We start from the raw sequence: 22,716 nt of genomic DNA, 5'->3' as shown, positions 1-22,716 counted from the left end.
CCCCTTTTTTAACCAATTCCTCCAATCCCGCTCCCATCCGCCAACCATGAAATTGTTCTCTATATTTCTAAGTTTGTTTCTGTTTTTTTTTTGTTTGTTTATTTTGTTCTCTATATTTCTAAGTTTGTTTCTATTTTTTGTTTATTATGTTTTTTAGATTCCACATATAAGTGAAATCCACATACTTATTCACCTGCAGTCCCACCGCTGTGCCTCCTTCCCCGGCCTTAGAGCCAGGGTCTGGATTCACACAGTCTACACTCAGATCCTGGGGCCACCAGTCAGGAGCTCTGTACATGACTTAGAATTTATTAAAAGCTCAGCGCAGGCTAGTTAAATGTTAACCTGGAAGTGAGCAGTCCTTTACCTTTTTCACCTGGGTTTTTACGAATGGGTGGCCTTGTGTGAAAAGCACAGTTCCAAAGTTCCTTTCAAAACTGCCTGATACATGATACAAAGAAGGCAGATTCTCCTGTTTTCACAATGCGTAATTCATGCTCATTCATTATTCCGTGGCTTGGGAGCAGGTGCTCAATAGAACATGTCAACCTAATACCCTCATTACTGCACTGCCGTTTTGTTCTTGAGGCTCAGTTGCCTTTCTGCTCTGGGAGTTAGAAACAGAACCTGGGCAAGGGCTTGTGAGCTGCTGAAGCGAAGACTTATCCAACCAGAAAGAAAGGGCATTTTCTTAACCACCCCATAGAAAATAATAGCCTGAACCCAAAACCTATTACCCCACTGCAATAAACAGAAAACATGATCAATATATGGAAGGAAGAAAGCCAGCATCAAGTGAAACAGGCACAATATAAGTAATCAGATAATCTATCACTCCTTGGGGGCTTTTAATTTTCTCATGCTGGAATTGCTGATTTGATCATTTGGAAAAGATTTAACTTTCCTTCAAGATATTTAAATGCAAAACAAAATGTTATTTAAAAAACCCCACAAGTAGCTGAAATATCTCACCAAATCTAAAATGCAGAAGTAAGCAAAGATAGTTTCCGGGCAACATAAAATAGGTTACCATATCCCAAAGCTAGTGGATTGGACTACCATAATTTTACAAGCAATTCTAACAGGTTTTGTTATCTGGTCTCCCATCCCATAATATATTTGAAGACAGAAGCTGATCTGAGTAACACCAGCTAAAGAAGCAAAGATTGAAATCTTAGCAGCTAAGAAAATGACTAAATCATACTGTATTAGTTTGCTAGGGCTGCTGCAACTAAGTACCACAAACTTAGTGGCTTTAAAAATAAACCAGAGATTTATTGTCTCGAAATTCTGGAGGCTAGAAGTTCAAAATCAAGGTGTCAGCAGGGCTCTGCTCCCTCTGGAAACCGCAGGGGAGGGTCCTTCCTTGCTTCTTCCTAGCCTCTGTTGGTTTGCTGGCAATCTTTGACCTTTTTCCCAACCCTTCATTTTCACATGGAGTTTTTCCTGTGACCCTTCATTTCACCTCCCCTCTGAATATGTTTCTCCCTGTGTCCAAATTCCCTGCTTTGATAAGGACACCAGTTACATTGGATTAGGGCCCTCCCTAATGAACTAATTTTCACTTGATTACCTCTATCAAGACCCTATTTCCTATTAAAGCCACATTCTGAGATACTGAGGGCTAGGACTTCAATATATCTTTTATTTTTTTTGGAGGGGACACACAATTTAATCTATAACACCAACTAAAAATATGTCTATAAACGAATGTTCATTGCTATTGGGTAGATAGCACTAAAGAGCTTGTTTGACCTTGAGGATGTCTATTATTTAATAGGAGTGAAACTAAAGGAGCCTAATATGAAAAGCAGGGTCTTGAAATCAGATAATCCTACTTTTGAATCTGGGCTTAGTATACTAACTGTATGATATTGAGCAAGTTACTTAACCCCATCGTGGTATTGTTGACTATCAAAATAGGCAGTATGTGCAAAATGCTTATGAGCGTGGTGCCTAATTCTTGATATGTACATAAGTGATAGCTCTTCTTCAGTCATTAAGAAAATGATGTATGTACTTTGTAGTATAAATTAAATGGTTAAATGTTGGCGAGCAGAAAGGAGTAAACACCTTCTGGAATTAGCAAAACATCTCTCCAGATGACTCATTCCCATGGGCTTCAGAGAGCTGGGGTGTCACTGTGTTGGCAAGTTCATTTCTCAGGAGCTCATCTGTCACCTAATGATCATTGACAGAAATGATTAGCGGCAGAAATATCTTATTTTTTCCTCTCAGTTACCATCTCAGGAAAATAAAATGTGACTTCCGGGCTACTACAGTGTGTGTGAGTCAGACAAAAAAGTGAAACTCGGTCTAGGACCGTGGTCGGCAAACTGCGGCTCGCGAGCCACATGCGGCTCTTTGGCCCCTTGAGTGTGGCTCTTCCACAAAATACCACGGCCTGGGCGAGTCTATTTTGAAGAAGTGGCATTAGAAGAAGTTTAAGTTTAAAAAATTTGGCTCTCAAAAGAAATTTTAATCGTTGTACTATGGATATTTGGCTCTGTTGTCTAATGAGTTTGCCGACCACTGGCCTAGGAGATCTCTGCCTGTAAAAGACCTGGGTTCAAACAAATACTGTTGGTTCACAACTGAATTGCAAATAAAACCTTGATTAGTAAATGTGCTAGAAGCTGTTTATCACACCTCACTGTCACATGCTCTGTAGACAGTCCATTTCCCTCATGCGGCCTTCTTGGGGAGAAGTGGGAGTGTGGTAGAGAATAGAAGGACAAATGAGACCATACTTTGAAGAGCATCCTACCAGTGCTGAGAAGAAATCACCCTAGACTCTTTGGTATGAAAGAAGCATTCTTGATCATTTGACCCTTTTTAACCTTTTGCACTCAGATGTCGAGTGTGACTCAACATGGTTAGCATTGGTAGCAGCTCTTTTTATACTCTTTGAATGTATCAATAATTTGAAATATAAAAAAATCCAAATAAATAAGTTTGTATGAAAAGAAATTCCAGTTTTTTATTCTACTGCCGCACTTTGTAAAATCTGGGGTATTTAAAAAATTAAATCCCGAGTAGAATAAAGGAATCGAGAAAAAAGCAAGCAAGTGCAAAGGGTTAATAGAGGAGTTCAAAGCTATGTTTAAGCTCACAGAGACAACTGGTGTCAGAGTCTTGTTTAGTACAACTTCTTTAGAAGAAGTATGGTGGACAGACTTTATGGTGACCCCATGATTCTCACCTCTTGGTGTTCAGGTCTTGTATAATCTCAAGCCCCTGAGTGTGGGCTGGTTGTATGGCTTGCTTCTAACCAACATTATATGGCAAAGGTTGATAGGAGGTCACTCTTGTGATTGTGATATATTATGTCATGTTATTCAATGATATATACTCTGTCTTGCTCGCAGACTCACTCCAGAGTCTTGCCCTCCTCACTGAATTTGAAAAAACACAAGCTGCCATGAGTTCTATAGCCCCAGAGAAATGAATTCTGCCAACTTCCTAACTGAACATGGAAGTGCACTACTGTCCAGTCCAGCCTCCAGAAAAGAGCCCAGGTCTGGCCAATGCCTTGCTTGGAGCTTTGCAAGCTCAGATGTGCCCAGACTCCTGATGCAAGGAAACTATGAGATAATCAATGTGTATTAAGTCATTACATTTGTGGTCATTTGTCACACAGCATAAAAAAATAATAACTAAAACTAATGGGGGAAAGCCACACACACCAGGGGTATGCAATAGGTATGTGTGGAATAAATGAAAAATTGCTGAAAACAGTGTTTTCCACAGCAACCTTTACCATCTATGTTCACCCAAGGATTATTGTATATACTGCCCTCATTCATTGATTCAGTTGTTGATTTATTCAGCAACCACTCTGGATTAGATTGCAAACATGAGTGAGGTGTAGTCTGCACCCATAGGGCTTAAGCTTGGGAGGAAGATAAAGCTTTTTATAAAAAAAAGCAATGTGTTCCAGGGGCAACAATTACAAGTATGATCTTGAGCATTGTGAAGATGCAACTGTGTGAGTGATGTGTGTGTGTTTGTGTGTGTAGCTCAGGACATGGTTTTCTTTATAGAAGTGCCACCGAATTATACACCTTTCTGATGTCAGTATTGAAGGGTTTACTTGACTCCCTTTCACTGTAATATTGTCAATTCTGGACGACAGGGGAGCTGTCTGTCCTTTCACCATTGGAGGTCAGCACTGAGAACACTGCCTGGCGAAGGAGCTCAAGAATCAGTTTTTGAATGAATATTTATGACCGAAGCATTATTCCTAAGCTCTTTCTTTCACAATCAAGATGATGATTTCTAGAAAAATGATAGAAACTTCTCACAAGTAGCTACTGCAATCCAAGAGGGGTTGTGCATCTAACAGAAGCTCTGAGATGAACCCGGGTGTCAGTTATTGGTTCCTGTGATTACAGCAAAGAAGACAAAGGTGATGAATAAAAATTTCATCTGTCTGTTTTTTGACAATCATCAATTTTCTTATTCCTACTTCAGCATATCTGTAATCAATTAGAAATGAAATTTTTGCAACTCTCTCTGCTGTACCATAATTATTTATACATATTTCCTAATTATAGTTTTATCCCATTCCTATAGGAATTTAGAAATCAGTGAGTTATATCTTCATTAGAGTAGGGGTAATTCCTAGAAAGAGGAAGAGGCAATCACACATCCACTCAACTGGTATTTTGATCCAAGATGATTTACTGTTTAAGTGTCCCATACAATTAATCTCATTAGCTTAAATTCATACTTGGGTCTTCTTTGACACCTGACAGGGGAGTGAGTACACATTTATCTCTGGGCTGTAATAATTACTTTTCATCCCATTATTCTATATCCAAGAGACTGTGACAACCAACGAATTAAATAGTATTATCCCATAGGAAGGATTGTAATGACTTTTATTTTCCTGCCTTTTTTTAATAAACAAAAGCAAATAATCACTTTGTCCATATTTTAAAATCTTCACTTACCAATTTAATGTAAGTAAAGAGGAATACTGAATTAGAAACTGCCCATAATTTGGAAACTAAAGTTGATTTTTAAAGCTGTCCTCATAGATAAACATTTGACTTCTTGACTAAAAAAGAAAACTGCCTAATTGTACATTTGCAAATTCATGGTTACTATGCAATCCGTGTCTTTCATAACAAGCACAGAAAAGAACAATTCTAAAATTAAGGGACATTAGCTAAATGTTCTACAAACTTAGGAAAGTACAGAAAAAAATTCAAGTCTGTGGATTTTTAGAAAATCCACAAACAAAATAAAACTCCATGTCTCACTTGGAAATTATGTCAGAAGCAGGACCTATTGTATTTTTAAAAAATAAACTAGGCTAGACATTGCTGGCAAGAAAGTGAATACGGACAAAAAATTAAAACAGCCCATCCAAGGTTACCACCCAGAGGCGAATAAGTATTTTTACTCACTCAGCTTCCTTTACAAGGACTAGATTCTTCTTCCCGCTTTGGCTATTAAAATCCTTTTTAAAACCTCTGAGCTCTCAAGAAACTTGGTTTTGTTACCCCAACCATTTTCTTCTCTGAAATACTTTGGTCTTTCTTGCACAATTCAGCTTCCAGTTTTAGGCTGTTCTGTCATCTGTTGGTTCCACACGTATCATCTTCACTGTACAGCCAGACCTTGGGATCCCCAGGCGGTTGGTCATGAACCTTACAAACTATATCCTTGACTCTGCTCAACATCTGCAGGGTGGAGAGTAGCCAAGACCTCTGCATTTCCATCAAGTGATGCCTCACCTACTTGTTAGCTAAGTTATTTTCTGAACCAGAGTTTCGTCAACTATAAAATAGGGACAGTCACACCACCAACCTCCTGGGCTGTGGGCAGATTGGGTGAAATAACTCACTATTGCTTAGCAGAGTGCCTGGTACCCAGGAAGCCCCCAGAAAATGGCAGTCTTCTGCTCCACACATATTTGCTGACTCTTATGGATAATCCTGAATCTTCTACCATGTCCAGAGACAAAACGTTTCTCAGCTGAAATTAGGAAGTCACATATTGTACAGCTGCAGGTTTACGCAGATGGTCTTTCCTTGTCTGGGGAATCTTACTGTATTTTGGCGATTCTCCACCCCCCCCCCCCCCCCCGCCACACACACACACACACACACACACACACACACACACACTTCAGTGTCTTGGAACTCAGGAAGTGTCTTACAATCCAGTCTTCCAACTAGCTGAGAGATGTTTTGTTTTCTTAGAGTCAATCAAATCCAGCACAAAATTATTGATTCTTTTGAAAGAGAGTTTGGAAAATTATATTCTGAAGCTTCTATCTCTCCTTCTATGTTGCTCTTCATGCTTTTAACTCTGCCCCATAAGCCCCACTCTTAGAGTGCCACCATCCTTGTCATAGACAAAGAGACACTGCTCATTTTTACCATGGCCATGTTTTCTAAGCCATTTGACAGCATTTCAAATTGATACCACTTCAAACTGATCCCTGGTACTCTGAGCACAGAAAGTAATTGTTATTAGAGCTCTCTCACAATTAAAATGCCTGTCTTGGAAAGTCTTCATGATATTAATATATGTCCTGATTTTCCCAGAATATTTTTTTAATTTTGCCTATTGTCCCAGCATAATTACTAACAGCAATTCCTTTCATCCTCAGGCGTACTCTTGTTTGGACGATGGATAATAAGATTACCCAACGTGAAAACCAAGGTAGGGCCAAAATTTCTAGTTTTCATGTGCTATGTTTTAATTTTGTCTTTGTTATTTGTAACCTTGTGCTTCTAGTCAACTAGTCATTTGTGTGGTTCAGGCAGTCTTCATTCCTTCATATTTTACTGCACACTGATTATACAATGAAAAGCAAAACATACATGGCCCTAACACCTGGAGTTTACAACTTAGAAGAGCAAACAGACATTATTAATTAATTATACATCATAAATGTCACAACTCCTCGGGAGAGGTGCAAGATGCTCTGACTGTGACATGAGGAGGTGGGTGGGCCTTGGAGGCAATAGAAATGCCCCTGCATTGTTTGCTTCATCCAGGAGCATGTCATTTTATCTTAACACAGTGTTCAAAATGTCACTGAGTTTGCCTTCCATTCATTTGCTACGATGTAGAGACATTTCAGTACAAAGAGGCCTTTCTGAAGTCACGCACAAAGTCATAATCATGGGTGTGTAAAGGGCAGTGAACAGAAAGTTAATCTTGGTTTCTTACTAAAGTGGCAAAATGATGTGGGAGCAATAAACAGAGAGAGGGCAGAACAATGATATTTGATATTTGGGATTTGGGTACCAATGGTATCAAGTTTTCTGTTTTGTTTTGGGTTGGGTTTTCCGCTCCGGCGTTCCTTTAGGAGCCCAGTTCTAAGCATACAGCAAAAGGGCCCAGAGCATCTTGACTCATGATGACAGGGAAAATGAAGCTCAGAGAAAGAAGGCATGGAACCCACATTCAAACAGAGAAAGGAGAAGGTTAAAAGGCTTGGTTTCCCACAGTTCCTGTCTCCTTTCTGAGATCTATAATGTCAGCAACCAAAACAGACAGTGGTTGGCTATTGGCGGGGAGGATGAGTGAGCATGGAGGCTCTGGGAGGGACTCCATAGGCTACGAATAAGCAACGTTCTGTGGGAGAGCAGAAAACAATGTGGGAGCCTGTGTGAGAAAGACCGCTGGGAACAGGATTCTAGTTATTGACAAAGCGCCAGGTGTGTAAATTTACTTCCCACATCATGACTCACTGGTCTGCTTCCCACTTATCTGTTTTTCCGAAGAGCACATTTACAGTACAAATAGGCCCTTCCAAAGACAGGAAATTAAATAATAACTATGTAAGTGTACCGGGCCAAGGCCAAAAGAAAAAGAAAAAAAAATTGGTTCATGGTGCCTGCACAGAGAATCTGTAAATTATTATGCTGCTTCTTCACTAATCCAGATAAGTTCCACATAAATGTTAACTATTGTTGGGCAAATGTTTTATCTAGCCAAATGTTTACTAAATGAGACATGATTATAATTAAAAACTTAGCAAATTCTTCAAGGATTAGAGATGACACTGGCGGTCACATGTGTTGATTTTTCATTTAATGGTGTGTAATGAATGCAAGTTGAGGTAGCAGACACAACTCTCCCTCTGGGATCAATAAGCCTAAGTTTAAATCCTGGCAATGCCATTTGTCACCTGTCTGTCCTTGGCAAATCTTTGAGCCATGGTTTCCTCATCTGTGTAATGGGGATATTATAATGACATGAGGATTCCATCTTTAGTTTTGAGAATTTAATAAGATACCACGTGAAAGTACTTAGCAGTGCCTGGCATATCATCAGGAAATAGTAGCTGCTTTGATGGTGATTGGGTTCAAAATTCTCACCAGTAACCTAGGTAAAAATGTAATGTCTCCTAATCATGGTTTTCTCATATTTAGACTGATCTAACTGTGTCTGCTCTGTTCACTTACCACAAATTATTACAGCGATCAAGTGATATGTCACATAGGAAATCATCATTAAAACTACCAATTTCTTTATAAATGTAAAGTATTATCTTTCCCCTCTATTGTCTCTTTGGGTTTATAGCTGCCTTGTTATAGTTCACCCTTAAACAACACAGGTTTGAACTGTACGGGTCCATTTACATGTCGATTCCCCCCATAAATACACAGTCGGCTGTTCTCATCCCAGGGTCTGCACCTGCACGTTCAACCAACCATGGATCGAAAACAGTATTTTCTATCTACAGTTGGGAATCCTCAGATGCAGAGAGCAGACTGTAGGCCATTTTATTTAAGGGACTTGAGCATCTGTGAATTTTGGTATCTCAGGACGGTCTTGGAAGCAACGCCCCCCCCCCCTACCCTCTACCCCCACCCCCAAGATACTGAGGATACTGAAGGACCACTTTTGTTAACTTTTGGGGGAGTCAAAGTGATATGCAGGTTTTCATTGATAGGGGACTCAGCATCTCTAACCCCTTCCCCTCTTGTTCAAGGATCAACTGTATTTGTCTTTATTTAACATAAATGTTCCAAGTGAGTGAAACAGGTCGTTTCACTGCTGGCAGATAGTTAGGACTCAAATATTCTCCCCAGACACTTTCCTTCCTATGAACTTCTTTATTAGTATTTCAATTAATTCATTTAATATTTATTAAGTTCCTGTGTGTCACCTTTCTCCTCTTCTTCTAAGCTTAGATAGAATATAGCACCAATATTCATTGGTTCTGGTCTTGGGGCACAATGTGCTTAGTTGTCTTGTTTTTTAATCTTCAAAATAAGGCCAAAAACCTACCTCAAGGAATAGATGTAAGAATCAGGTGAGGGTTAAATGTCATGTTCAACAAGGACCAGTTGAACGCAGCAGGTACTGAATTCTCTCCTGTGCGCTCAGTCCAAGGCTGTCCTCTTGGACTTGACTGACCTGTGAATGATGCGCTGGCTCTGCAGGTAGTCCAGGGCCATGGCCAGCTCACAGATGAAGAGCTTCACGGTGTCTTCCTGGAAATGGACGTTCTGCTGTAGGTGATACCGTAGGTCCCCGCCCAGCAGCAGGTCCACCACCATGAACATGTCTTCCTCATCTTGGAAGGAGTACCTGGGGTAGAGTCAGAAAGGAAAATGTGTATGAAACAGTTACACACAGACACTCTACAGATCCGAGCAGAGTGTGTTTGAGCTAAGAGGTCAGGCTTTGGGAGTAGATGATTTATCACTTGCTCTATGGCTCTGGGCCCCCAGTTTCCACTCGCATAAGATGGGAATAATAAGAATATCTACCACATTTGAACATAGTAAAAAATGAAGTATAATAGCTAAGCCATGCGCTGGAATATAGTAGGCATTCATTAACTGTTAGCTTACAAAGTTATAAAGCCAAGGAAATAAAGAAAACCTCACTTATTCACTTATCATTAACGATCATATCCTAACCACACTGTTTAAGAGGCCCATAAAATGTGGATTACAAAACCTCTTTGAAGCATTCTGGTGCCCATTTTCCATGCCACACTTCATTGCCCAGCAACACTATGAAAAAGCATGTACCAACACTAATGACAGGAAAAGAATTTAAAAGGTGCAATAAAGAAGAAAGTGCACAGTACAAGGAAATGATTTACCTAGGGTTTGAGAAGAGGACGTGAGGGAAAGCTTCTCACCAGAGGTAAAACCTGAGCTATATTCTAAAGGATGGTGACAAGAAAAATAACTAAAAAATAAAGCTAATATCGCTGACATTTCTACTGAGCAACTTCTTCACTGGGGTAGACTCAGAAACATCCAACATTAATACACCTATCAGTCCCAGAATGCTGCTTCTATGCTCCCATTTTACAAATGAGGAAATCAAGGCTCACTGAAGTTCAAGTAATGCACAAAAATCAAGCACCCAATAAATGGCTGATTTGAAGAGTTCTCCAGGTCCAAAAGTCACATTCGAAAGAGAAAAGTAGCACATACTAAGCACAGACATGGGAGAAAACAGAGTGTGCATGGGGAAAGGAAACAGTTTGGGTTTTCTGGAATCACAGGGAGGATGGGGAAGCTTGAGCCTGGAGAGGAAGGCAGAGGGTAGATCCCAGGATGGAAGCTCATTCAGAATCTATAGATGCTGGGGAGACACCGAAGGGTTTTAGGCAGGATGAATGATCAGGTGCAGGCTTCACACTTGATGGAGCAGGATGGGATAGAGGGATGGGAAGAGGAAATGAGCCACAGGAGAGCAGATCTGGCCTCTGCTGTTTGCAAAGAACTCCCTGTTTAAAAAAAAATGCTAAAATGCTTTCCTATTGCTTTGATGGGTATTGTTTCCCTCAAAGACTTGGCATCACCATAGAGCTCTTTGTATCAACGCTGTTTTGACATGTTTCTTTTGACATGATGTCACTGAAATCACATGTTCAAGTTTTACTTGAATCCAAGAATTAAGTGCCTGCAAGCAGAGTCCGGGGATGCAAACCAATTCCTTGTGACCAATTCCCTGCTTAGGAAACAAATGTAGAATATCCATGATGGGTGAACTGTACTTAGTACATTTTGTTCTTTATAATGATCATTGTGCTGAAGGATAAGGAAGGGACTTGAAAACAAAAGAAAAAGGAGAAATTCCATGAAGCATTAATCTGAGGCATTAAGATTCTAACGAGGAGTAACTGTCCTGATGTTTACTTGTTCAATAGATAAAATCGTGTTTACCACGGAAGACTGAGTCACACAGAAGATGTCGGAAATTAAGCTCATGGGGGCAATTTAGACAGAAACACAGGAAGTGCTTTGTAAAAATCTGAGAAACACAACTTCGGTATTGCCTGTTAGGAAATGACATTCTTCACCTCCGTGCAATGACTGGCTGGTAGTCTTTGCCATAGGTTTTGTGGGCACCAGGAAAGGTGCCTGTACCTGAGCTGTTTGGTTCACAATCTTTCCAACTGCACCACTAAAATTATGTTTGTTGTGCTTTACAGTTCTTTCAGTAACCAACAGTAATTAATATGCAACCATGCCTGGGGCCTGTTGTACCTTAGGGTCCTCTCAGCTAACATAACAGAAACAATGGTTGCTCAGGAGGTGAGCCAAGTCTTTTGAGATGGCCAATGAATGAGGTAGAGAGGGTGAGGTGGATGAGAACTGAGTGTCAACTACAAACAGATCTAGATGCCAGTGGAAACAATCGACGCAGACAGGGGTGGGATTCAGAGCAGCTGTGAATGCCTTCAGCTCGCCACTGGAGGCAGGCAGGTGGAGAAATTAGTGACAGACCAGAGGACTCTCTCTCATGACTCCCCTCAACTGGAATGGGGGACAGTGGTTTTATTAAACTCACCCTGCAGGAGCGAACTTTTTTTATAGGGACTTGGGTTGAGCTATTTTTATTCTAAGAACACACTGGAAAAGGTGCCCATCATGGCAAGATAACAATGTTCGACCATGCAGGGAATTATTAATCAAAGAAAAAAGAAGTCAAGGCAAGAGGCAACATGCTTCTTTTGCCCAGTCTGAATCTAAATTTATTTAATCCTGGAGCCAGGTTTGGCTGTTAAAAATCATCTTTTTCCTTCAGCACGTAAGATCTGAAACTCTCTATCTCAGATTTTAAACTCTCAGAGGGAGTTTAAGTATTTCATTTTCTAGAACTGTACCTAGTAAAACAGTACAGTTTGGTGATAACTGGAATATGCAAGTTCAGATCATTATCTTTTTTTTTTTTTTTTTTTAAGAAAAGAGTAAGAGTTTTTTTTGTATCTTGGCCATTTAGCACCTGGACTCACTGTTGCATTTCCACACCTTTTGTTTTTTTGGAATGCTACATCACGGCTTATTTATTTCTTAGTTGACAGCTCCAAAATTAACAAGTCTGGTCCCAGTGCATGTGAAAGACATTGCAAAACGTGCTCAGTAAGAGGAAATAAGTAATAAAAGGCCACCACCCTAACGCACCCTAGTCTACCATGTTTGACTCAGACCATTGTACTAGGCCAGTGGTCGGCAAACTGCGGTTTGCCGCTCTGTTGACTAATGAGTTTGCCGACCACTGGGGTAGGGGCTTAATCACAAGGAACAGCAATAGCCTGAAATTATTGGAATCGAGAGTCTAGGCTATTTGGATCTCTCTCTGCAAAACCTCAGACATCTCCAATCCATTCCACACAGCACAGTTACATGTTAAAAATGTGAGTCTTATGTTCTCCAGGCTTGTAAAACCCTTTCATCTTTTTCCATGGTCGACAGGACCCTGTACGACAAGCATGTCAAACTCGCGGCCTGTGGGCCGCATGCCTTGTTTATTTGGCCCCTGTTAACCTTTGAGTTTGACATGCTTGCTGTACAATCTGGCCCTGTTTCCTTTTCTAGACTTATCTTTAAGATCTTTTCCTTTCATTCCTCCACTAGGAGTCCATGCCTTCCTCCAGTCCTAGAAGCTTGTGACATGGTGTGATCTGTGCTGTCCACTGCCTGCTTGTTTTCTATTTGCTCTCCAGTCTCAGCCCCAGTGCCACTTCCCACAGAGCCATTTCCCACGGTCCATGTTAAATCCTGGCGTCCTGTTTTATGTGATGCCGGATTCTTGTTCACAGAACTTATGGTGATTTGAAAATGTTTTCCTGTATGCAATTGGGCGAACTGTTTTCACTCTCACTGTGCTATCAGAATGCATGCCTGCTTTTACTCATCCTCGACTTCTCAGTACTTGTCCACTGTCTGAAGTGTACGCTCTACAAATAGATGTAGAAAAATAATAAACGAATAAACACAGAAGGGAAAGGAAAAGCAAGGTTAACAGAAAAGTGTCAGGTGGGTCTGTGACACATTCCCTAGGCTCTATTTTTAGAAATTAGCATGGTTACCAAATAAGTTCAGACAAATCACATCTTGAGGTGAACCTCAGTCTAAGCACTGAAAGAGACCTAGAATATTCTCCAATGCAGTGTTTTTCGAACTGATGCTCACCACCCATTAATGGGTTGTGAAATCAGTTTGGCTGTTTTTTTGAAGAAATAAAATAGGTTGAATAACATAGAATAAATGCTATTAACATGTAAGGCTACATATTATTTATGAAACTTTGGTTCTTGCGAATACTGTTTGTCACTGTGTGTGTAGCTACCGGCTTGTGATGAAAAATATCTTTCTATGGTGGCAGTCAAGAAAAATGATGAGCCCTGGCCCGTTTGGCTCAGTGGATAGAGCGTCAGCCTGCAGACTGGGGGTCCCGGGTTCGATTCTGGTCAAGGGCACATGCCGTTTTGTGGGCTCGGTCTCCAGTAGGGGGCATGCAATAGTCAGCCAATCAACGATTGCCTCTCAACATTAATGTTTCTCTGAAATCAATAAAAATATATTTAAAAAATAAAAAGAAAAATGATGACACAGGGGGAAGCTACTGCCTACTGCAGAACTATTGCAACAAATCTTCATTTAGACTCTACCTAAGCAAGGGTCAGTTCTTATATATCCATCTAACAAAGCAAGGGAGACACATGACTGGTATTAGTTATTGCTTCTAAAAGCTATTCAATTTTGGAGAAAAGACATTGATTGATTTCAATATATCACACTGAAGGAAAATAAACATGAGAAATGCACAGGCTTTAGGCAGGCCTGGGTTAAATATCACGTGAATTTAGAGAAAGTCTCTTAAAGGAAACTCAGAAAGGATACCTGTACATTGAGAATGGTTTTATGTATCACATGGCAAAGAGTAAATTAGATAGAATGTTTGTAAAGTTATTAGCACAAAGCATGGCACATAGCATAATGGTAACAATCTTGGCCCTGAAGCCAGACTATTTTCGTTCAAATCTCAGGTCTGCCCTTTAACATCTTTGTAATAATTGAAATAAGCCCTAAGCCTCCCCATTTATAATAGTACATACCTCATATGACTGTTGGGAAGATTAAGTGAGTTCAAACATATAAATGGCTTACAACAGTGTCTGGAAGATAGCAAGTAACAGATGTTAGCTATTATTATAATTACCTTCCTTTTTCCACCCATAAATGTAATATAGCTCTGCTAGTAAGCAGATAAATTTGTTTTATGCCAGTGTATCTTATTCTTGCATATGAGGTAATTATATGTAGATAGTTATTGTCAGTGGTATAATCAGCACGGTTCCCATTAATTGAGCTTACTATGTCTCAGACATGATATTAGGTACTTTATTTGTATTTATTGCATTTGATTGTTACTACAAACCTATGAGGTAAGGAATATCATTATCCCCACTTTTTCCGGATTCAGGATAAGAATTCAGGTTTAATCCTCAAAAAATTAGCAAATCAAATACATCAACATATTAAAAAATTATATACCATGACCAAAAGGGATCTGAAATCAATCAATATAATACATCGTGTATTAATAGTGAAGGACAAAACATATGATCATCTCATTAGGACAGGAAAAGCACTCATTTGTGATAAAAAACAACAACAACACTCTTAACAAATGTGGAATAAAATGAAGCTTTCTGAATCTGATAAAAGGCATCCACAATAACACCTATAGTGAACATCACACTTAATGGGGAAAGGTTGAATGCTTTACCCCTAAAATCTGAAACAAAGCAAAAATATCCGTTCTCACCTCCATTCAATATAGTACTGGAGGTTCTAGCCAGTATAATTAGTGAGGAAGGAAGGAAGGAGGGAGGGAGGGAGGAAGGCAGGGAAAAGAAAGAAGTGAAAATGCCTTTAATCACAGACAACATAATTCCGTATACAAAAAATCATAAGGGAACCACAAAACAACAACAACAAAAAGCAACAACCCTATTAGAACTAACACAAAAGATAGCAAGTTTGCAGCATATAAGGTCAATATGCAAAAGTCAATTGTCTTTATCTATACAAACAGTGAGCAATACAACAATGAAATTAAGAATGCAATTACATTCACAAAAGTTTCAAAAAGAATACAATACTTAGGAGTAAATTTAAGAAAGAATTGCAAGATTTGTACACAAAAAATTATAAATCTTGGTTAGAGAAGATTGAAATAATGGGAGAAACATGCCATGGTCATGGATTGGAAGACTCAAATATTGTTAAGATGTCATTTCTGTCCAAATTGATCTATAGTGTCAGTGCAATCCCTATCAAATCCCAGCAGGCTTTTTTTCCCTTTTGTATAAATTGACAAGAAGTTCCTAAAATTTATAAGAAAATTACAAATACCTAGAATAGCCAAAATAATTTTGAAGAAAAAAAAATTGGGGAAACCAAGAAGTGTGGCATTGACATAAGAATAGACTTATATGTCAATGGAATAGAATTAAGACTTTAGAAACAAATCTTTGCATTTACAGTCAATTGATTTTTGACAAATATGCAGGAAAGGACAATCAGTTTAACAAATGGTGCTGGAACAATGAGATACCCACATTCAAAAACAACGAACTTAGATTTCCACATCATACACAACAGTTAACTCAAGTAGATCCCAGATGTAAATGTAAGTACAAAAATAATAAAACGTTCAGAATAAAATGTAAGATAAAAATCTTTTGCTCAGAATAGGCAAAAGCATCTAGATATAATACCAAAATTAAGGTCCATTAAAAATTTGATAAATTAGACTTCATCAAAATTCAAAACTTTTGCACTTCAAAAGACACAATTAAAGAAAATGAAAAAGCAAGCAATATACTAGGAAAACATGTTTATAACATGTATAAGCTAAAAAATAATAGTCCTGTGTATAATTCTTTTTATGTAAAAGAATTATACACAGGACTATTACACCCCAAAACTCAACCCAATAAAAAATGTGTAGAGACAAACATAGATTTCACTAAAGGAGATATACATGAAAAGATGCTCAATATCATTAGTCAGTAGAGAAATAAAAATTAAACCACAAATTTCACACCCATCAGAATGACTATAAGAAATAAGACTGATAATAACAAATACTGCCCCCAAAATATAGAGAAAGGGGAACACTCATGTATTACTGGTAGGAATGTAAATGGTACAGTCACTTTGGAAAATAGTTTGTCAGTCTTTCAAAAAGTTAAACATAAACTAACACATTACCCTTCAATTCCACTCCTAAGCATCTTCTCAAAAGAAATACAAGTATAGCCCTGGCCAGTGTGGCTCAGTTTGTTGAAGTCTTGTCCTGACACAAAAAGGTAGAGGGTTCAATTCCCGGTCAGAGCACATACCTAGGTTGCAACATAGAGAGGCAACCACTTGATGTTTCTCCCTCACGTCAACGTTTCTCTCTTTTCCTCTCTCTAAAATCAATAAACATATCCTCAGGTGAGGATTAAGAAACAAAGAAATACAAATATATTTCCATGCAAAGATTTGTGCACATGTGCCTAATGGCAAAAGAATTGGAGATAAGATAAATGTCTGTCAAGTGGTGAACTGACAGACAAGATGTGGTATCTATACAGTATTCCCTATTCATGGAATACTATGCGGCACTACAAAGGAACAAGCTAGCAACACATACTACAACATTGATGAACCCCATAAACATGTTAAAAGTAAAAGAAGGCAGCACAAGAGTGTATGTTTATAAGTTTGAAAGTTATAACTTATAAGTATATGTTTATATGTTTATTTCATTGACATAAAATTTCATTGCCAGAAAAGGCACATTTATAGATACAGAAAATAGATTAGCAGTTGCCTGGGGCTCAGGTTGGGAATGGGGATTAACTCTAAATGGGCACAAGGGATCTTCGATGAAGGAACAAAAGGTTCTAAGATTGGTTTATGGTGACGGTTGCACCACTCAGAAAATTACTAAAGATCATTGGGAATGGGTAAATTTCATGACATGTACATATACCTCAATAAAGTTGTTATAAAAAAGAGGATGTTGAGTAGGAAAAAAAAATAGTGTGTAGAGAGAGGTTTAATAGTATTTGCTCTAGAATCACAACGTTAGGAAATTGTGGAGGCAGGGCTGCATCTAACCCTAAGCAGTTAACACACATGCTCTGCACACAATGACCAATCAAGTTCATGGGAGAAAAAACATCTGAAACTTATAATAAAATCCTGCCAGGATAATTATTAAAATGCCCTTTCAAGTCAACTCTCAAAATTCAATTTGGATGCTTCCTGGAACGTCTCATTCCAATGCTGGGACACTTGTATCTTCAGCCAGGGACCCTCCTAGAAGTTTTTAAGAACCAATATTGTCCTGTGCACTAAAGCAATAGAACAATTATCTGTGATTTTCAGACTCTGAACAGGGGTGCTCACAGCAGGCTTTTCAGTTTAGGAGAAGCACTAGCCTTGTAGGAAGAGATCCCTGAGGAATGGGCAAAGACGAGGTTAGGGTACAACGTTCCATTCTTTCATTACAAATTTGAATTTAAAAACCTGTCTTTGGCGCAATGGCCCATCATATTTCTCCTCTTGTGTCTCTGGAATAATTTTTCTAAGTGTATCTAGTATGAAATTAATAAAGAAGCAAAACCAAACTAGTATTACTTCACCCAGTTAATTTACCATGACAACATTTAAAAACCAAGGTTTGTAAAAGTCAGATTGCAACAGTTTATCAAAACTATATCCAATTGTTGTGTGTGTGTGTGTGTGTGTGTGTGTGTGTGTGTGTGTGTGTGTGAAACTGATATGCCACGGCGTCCATTACCAGCTGAAGTAAAAGAAGGGTTAATGACTTGGATAACATTGGAACCAAGCTGAGACAACAACTCTACTGTAAAGTTAGAGGGAGGGGAATTACAATCTAAACAAGCATGTCATGACTTCTCAATAAAGTTGCACATTTCCAGCGAGGCTTGATGAGACACTGTGGGTGAGGATGTGGAGATGTGGGCCTCTCCTATGCTCTGGACAGAGGCTAATCTGGAGAAACCTTTTTTGAATAAAATTTGGAAATATTTCTTTAAAATGCAGGATTTTGAGCCTGTAATTTCACTGCTAGGAACGTTCACTATTGACACACTTGAAAAATTATACCAAGATGTACTTATAAGGCAATTCATTACATCATACAAAATAAAAAACAATTTGCATGTCCATCAATAGGAGAACTTGCAAATAAATTATAGTAAATTCATGTTACAGATTGTACCACATTTAGGAAAAATGAGGCAGATCTATATTCTGATATGAAAAGATTTAATAATATTATATTATAAAGACAAAGTGAGGGAAAGAACAATGTTCATACTACAATATGCATTAGCGTATATAATTTACAGTATAATATATAGATGCAATGTTTATACCATAACTAGCATAAGAGTATATTGATGCTTAGAATATATTTTTAAAAGGATATACACACAACCATGAAAGAAAAATAAATATATTACATATAGGATGTCCCAAAAATGTATACACGTACTTTGAATAATTATAAAGGCAGTGTTTATGAAATTACATTTCATTTTCAAAATTGAGCTCCCAGCTATTAAAGTGTGTATATATATATATATATATATATTTTTGGAACACCCTGTGTATATGTCAATATAGACATAATTTTTTCTTGAAAATAAGATAACCAGTTATCTAAATGGTAAGATTATATTTTTATTCATATTTTTATTTTTTAAAGACCCCAAAAATATAACAAAAATATTTTTTCTACTCTGATATATCTATGTTATCTCCTTGCCATGAGTCATACACAGTACAGTGAATGTAGACAACCATATTGTGTTATAATAATCAAACTTGCTAAGAGACTAGAGTTTAATGATTCTAAGCACTAAAAAGAAAGGATCATTATGTAACATGATAGAGGTGCTCATTATCACTATAATTCAATCATATTACAATATGTAAATATGTCAAATTAACATGTTGTACACCTTACATTTGCCCAATGTTATGTGTCAAATGTATTTCATTAAAAAAGGAATAACGTAATATATGTTGTCTCATCAGGAAAGGAATTAACACAGATAAGTCAGCTTCTAATCTATAAGAATTATTTAGTACTTTTCATCAAATACCGAATGTTCACATTTCTATGATTGTTCTTTAAATGTTCCTTTAAAAAATTATAGACTATTTGGGTCTTCTAAATGAAGTCAAATAAGATTCACATATTACATTTGGTTTATGCGCCTTTAAAATCTTTTTTTTTTTTAATTCTATAGCTTACCTGACAACTCTTCTTTTATTCCTAGTAATCTTTTGTTGAAGAAACCAAATTACTTTTTCAGTAGCATTTCCGCAATCTGAATTTTACTGATTGCGTTCACATCACATCTTTCTAAGTGTTCCACAGCTCTGTATTTTGTGAAAATTGGTTAGATCTGGAGGCTTGCTCGGATTCAGATTTGATTTTTTGGTGGAAAGACTAGTTCACAGATAGCGTGTAATCTTTGATCAGGAGGCATATAATTAATAAGAGTATCTTTTCATGGTGTTATCAGCCATTAATCATCTGAATGTCTAGATCCAAAAATTCCTTGGGGATGTGATATTTCAATTCTCTCATTTCTCCTTTATATTTTAGCTGGAGGACTTTTATAAAGAAAAATTGGCTTTCATCAATTCTTTGCTTACTCTTAGGTACAGTTCCTATTAGGAAAAGTAAAGTAGGTAAAACAATTGCTTAAAATTTTTAATTGAATTTATTGGGGTGACATTGGTTTGAAAAACCATACAGATTTCAAGTGTACAACTCAATAAAACATCATCTACACCTGCATCATGCACCCATCACCCCAAGCAAAGTCTCTTTCCATCCCCATTTTTCTCCCTTTGCCCACCTCTACCTACCTCCCACCACCCTTTTCCCTGTGGCTATCACCACATGGTTGTCTGTGTCTATCAACATCACACTAAAAAGCTTTTGCACAGTAACTATCAACAAAATGAAAAGGGAACCTATTGAATGGAGAACATATTTGCTAATGATACATCTGATAAGGAGCTAATCTCAAAAATACATAAAGAACTTATACAACTCAACACCAGGAAGACAAACAATCCAATGAAAAAATGGGTAAAGGGCCTGAATAGACACTTCTCTAAAGAGGATATACAGATGGCCAATAAACATATGAAAAAATGCTCAAAGTCACTAATCATCAGAGAGATGCAAATTAAAACCACAATGAGCACTTGGGCTGTTTCCAGATCTTAGCTATTATAAATATAGCCCAAGTGCCCATCAGTAGATGAGTGGATAAAAAAAGATGTGTGATATATTTACATAGTGGAATACTATGCAGCTATAAAAAGAAGGGTCTCTTACCCTTTGAGATAGCATTGGAGGGACCTGGAGAGTATTATGCTAAGTGAAATAAGCCAGTCAGAGAAAACAAGTATCACATGACTCACTCATATATGGAATCTAATGAACAAAAAATAAACATGAGCATAATAGATCCAAAAACATAGAAGCATGGAACAGGCTAAGGAATCTCAGAGGGAAGGCAGGGGGTTGGGGGTGGGGAGAAATTAACCAAAGAACTTATATGCACTTATGCATAACTCATGGACACAGACAACAGTGTGGTGAAGGCTTGGGAGGGGAGTGGGAGCAGGGTGGAGGGGGCCAATGGGGGAAAAAGGGGGACATCTGTAATACTTTCAACGATAAAAATTTAAAGAACACACACAATGAAACATCACTTCACACCTGCCAAAATGGCTATCATCAATAAACCAGCAAACAACAAGTGCTGGCCAGGATGTGGAGAAAAGGGAACCCTAGTACACTGTTGGTAGGAATGCAGACTAGTACAGCCACTGTGGAAAACAATATGGAGTGTCCTCAAAAAATTAAAAGTGGAACTGCCTTGTGACCTAGTGATCCTACTTCTGGGAATATATCCTAAGAATCTCAAAACACTAATTTGAAAGATTATATGCACCCCTATGTTCATAGCAGCATTGTTTACAATAGCCAAGATCTGGAAACAGCCCAAGTGTCCATCCATAGATGAGTGGATAAAAGAGCTGTGGTACATTTACACAATGGAATACTATGCAGCTATAAAAAAGAAGGGGATCTTACCTTTTGTGGCATCATGGATGGACCTGGAGATTATTATGCTGAGTGATATAAACCAGACAGGGAAAGACAAATACAATATGATCTTACTAATATGTTGAATCTAATGAGCAAAATGAACTGACAAACAAAATAGGAACAGAAGCATGGAACAGCTTAAGGCTTTATTTGTCACTTTCAATATGATGTGTTGGTTTCCTAGAATCCTCCCAAAAAAATCAGTAAGTTTATTTAAACTAATGAATTCATGGGTTTGATGCTATCATCCTTATTGATGCTCAGTTCATGACTGTTCTTTGACCAATAGGAAAATATTTAAGTTTAATCATGTGTTATTTTGAAATGACCTTAGGAGGTTTTGATAACTTTATAACTTTCTGATGTGAAGATATTCCTGGCTATCTTGCACATGTCCTCTTCCAGATTATCTGGGAGGTAGACATGTTTGCTGTAATCTGGTTGTTACTGTTACTAGGTTTTCTCAGTGGACAGAGATAGAAATAAATGAAGATATTTGATATGGGTGAAGATATAGTGTACATATGCATATACAAATGTAAGCTAAGATAAATACATCCTAAGTTCATAATGACATTCAGCCTGATCCCTATGAAGGGCATTCAGGTCGTTTCTAGTCTTCTGCTGTTACTGACACTGTAACAGTGAAAATCTTTATGCATATGTCTTTTTGTATTCTGGCCAGTCTGACTTTGGTGTAGATTTCTAGAAGTGGGTTCCCTAAGATAAAGACTTGTTAAAACAAAAGGTAAAGGCACATGCAATTCTTGCCCATTATTGCCAAATTAATCTCCATAGAGGGTGTATGATTTTGTATTCCCAACAGCAACATCTGGGAGTTCCCATATCCCCACATCCTCTCTCTAGAGTATGTTGTCAAATTTCCAGAAGTTTTTAACTTCAGAAAAACCCACCCAGTGGAGCAAGAACATTTGAAATGTATATAGTACTTTTTCTCTGTCTCATAAGTAGCCTTATAAAGTTCTCCGAGGAAAAAAAGCACACCTTAAATGCCCCCATGAAAACACACTAATGACCTCACTCACTCTTGTGTATCACGTGTATGTATAGGTTAAACACCCATATAGCTAAAATTCATAAACACAGATCATTTAGGGTTTACATAGATCCTTTGGACAGTGAGTAGAATGGATGTGAGGGTACTACCATGTAAGAGTTATAAGAAATGTCAAGTAAAATAGAGACCTACTCATAGATAGAAAGCAGGCAGACAGCTCTGGTGGGGAGGGTGTTGAGGGGTGG

General features: G+C 38.1%; 1 protein-coding gene across 1 annotated transcript in view; it reads right to left on the bottom strand.

Annotated features, from left to right (window-relative positions):
* STK32A (serine/threonine kinase 32A) overlaps positions 1 to 22,716 on the bottom strand; it is a gene marked incomplete at its 3' end in the record, with an annotated part of 84,374 nt that overhangs the window by 31,511 nt on the left and 30,147 nt on the right. The window contains exon 4 of the mRNA XM_079773280.1: positions 9,391 to 9,564. Within this exon, the coding sequence (XP_079629406.1) occupies positions 9,391 to 9,564 (174 nt within the window). The remainder of the gene's footprint in view (positions 1 to 9,390; positions 9,565 to 22,716) is intronic.

The sequence above is a fragment of the Cnephaeus nilssonii genome (assembly GCF_951640355.1).
Source record: "Cnephaeus nilssonii genome assembly, chromosome: 5".
In the NCBI taxonomy this organism is placed as follows: domain Eukaryota; kingdom Metazoa; phylum Chordata; class Mammalia; order Chiroptera; family Vespertilionidae; genus Cnephaeus; species Cnephaeus nilssonii.
Note: the sequence above shows the minus strand (reverse complement) of the source record. Positions and strands in the feature narration are given on the sequence as shown.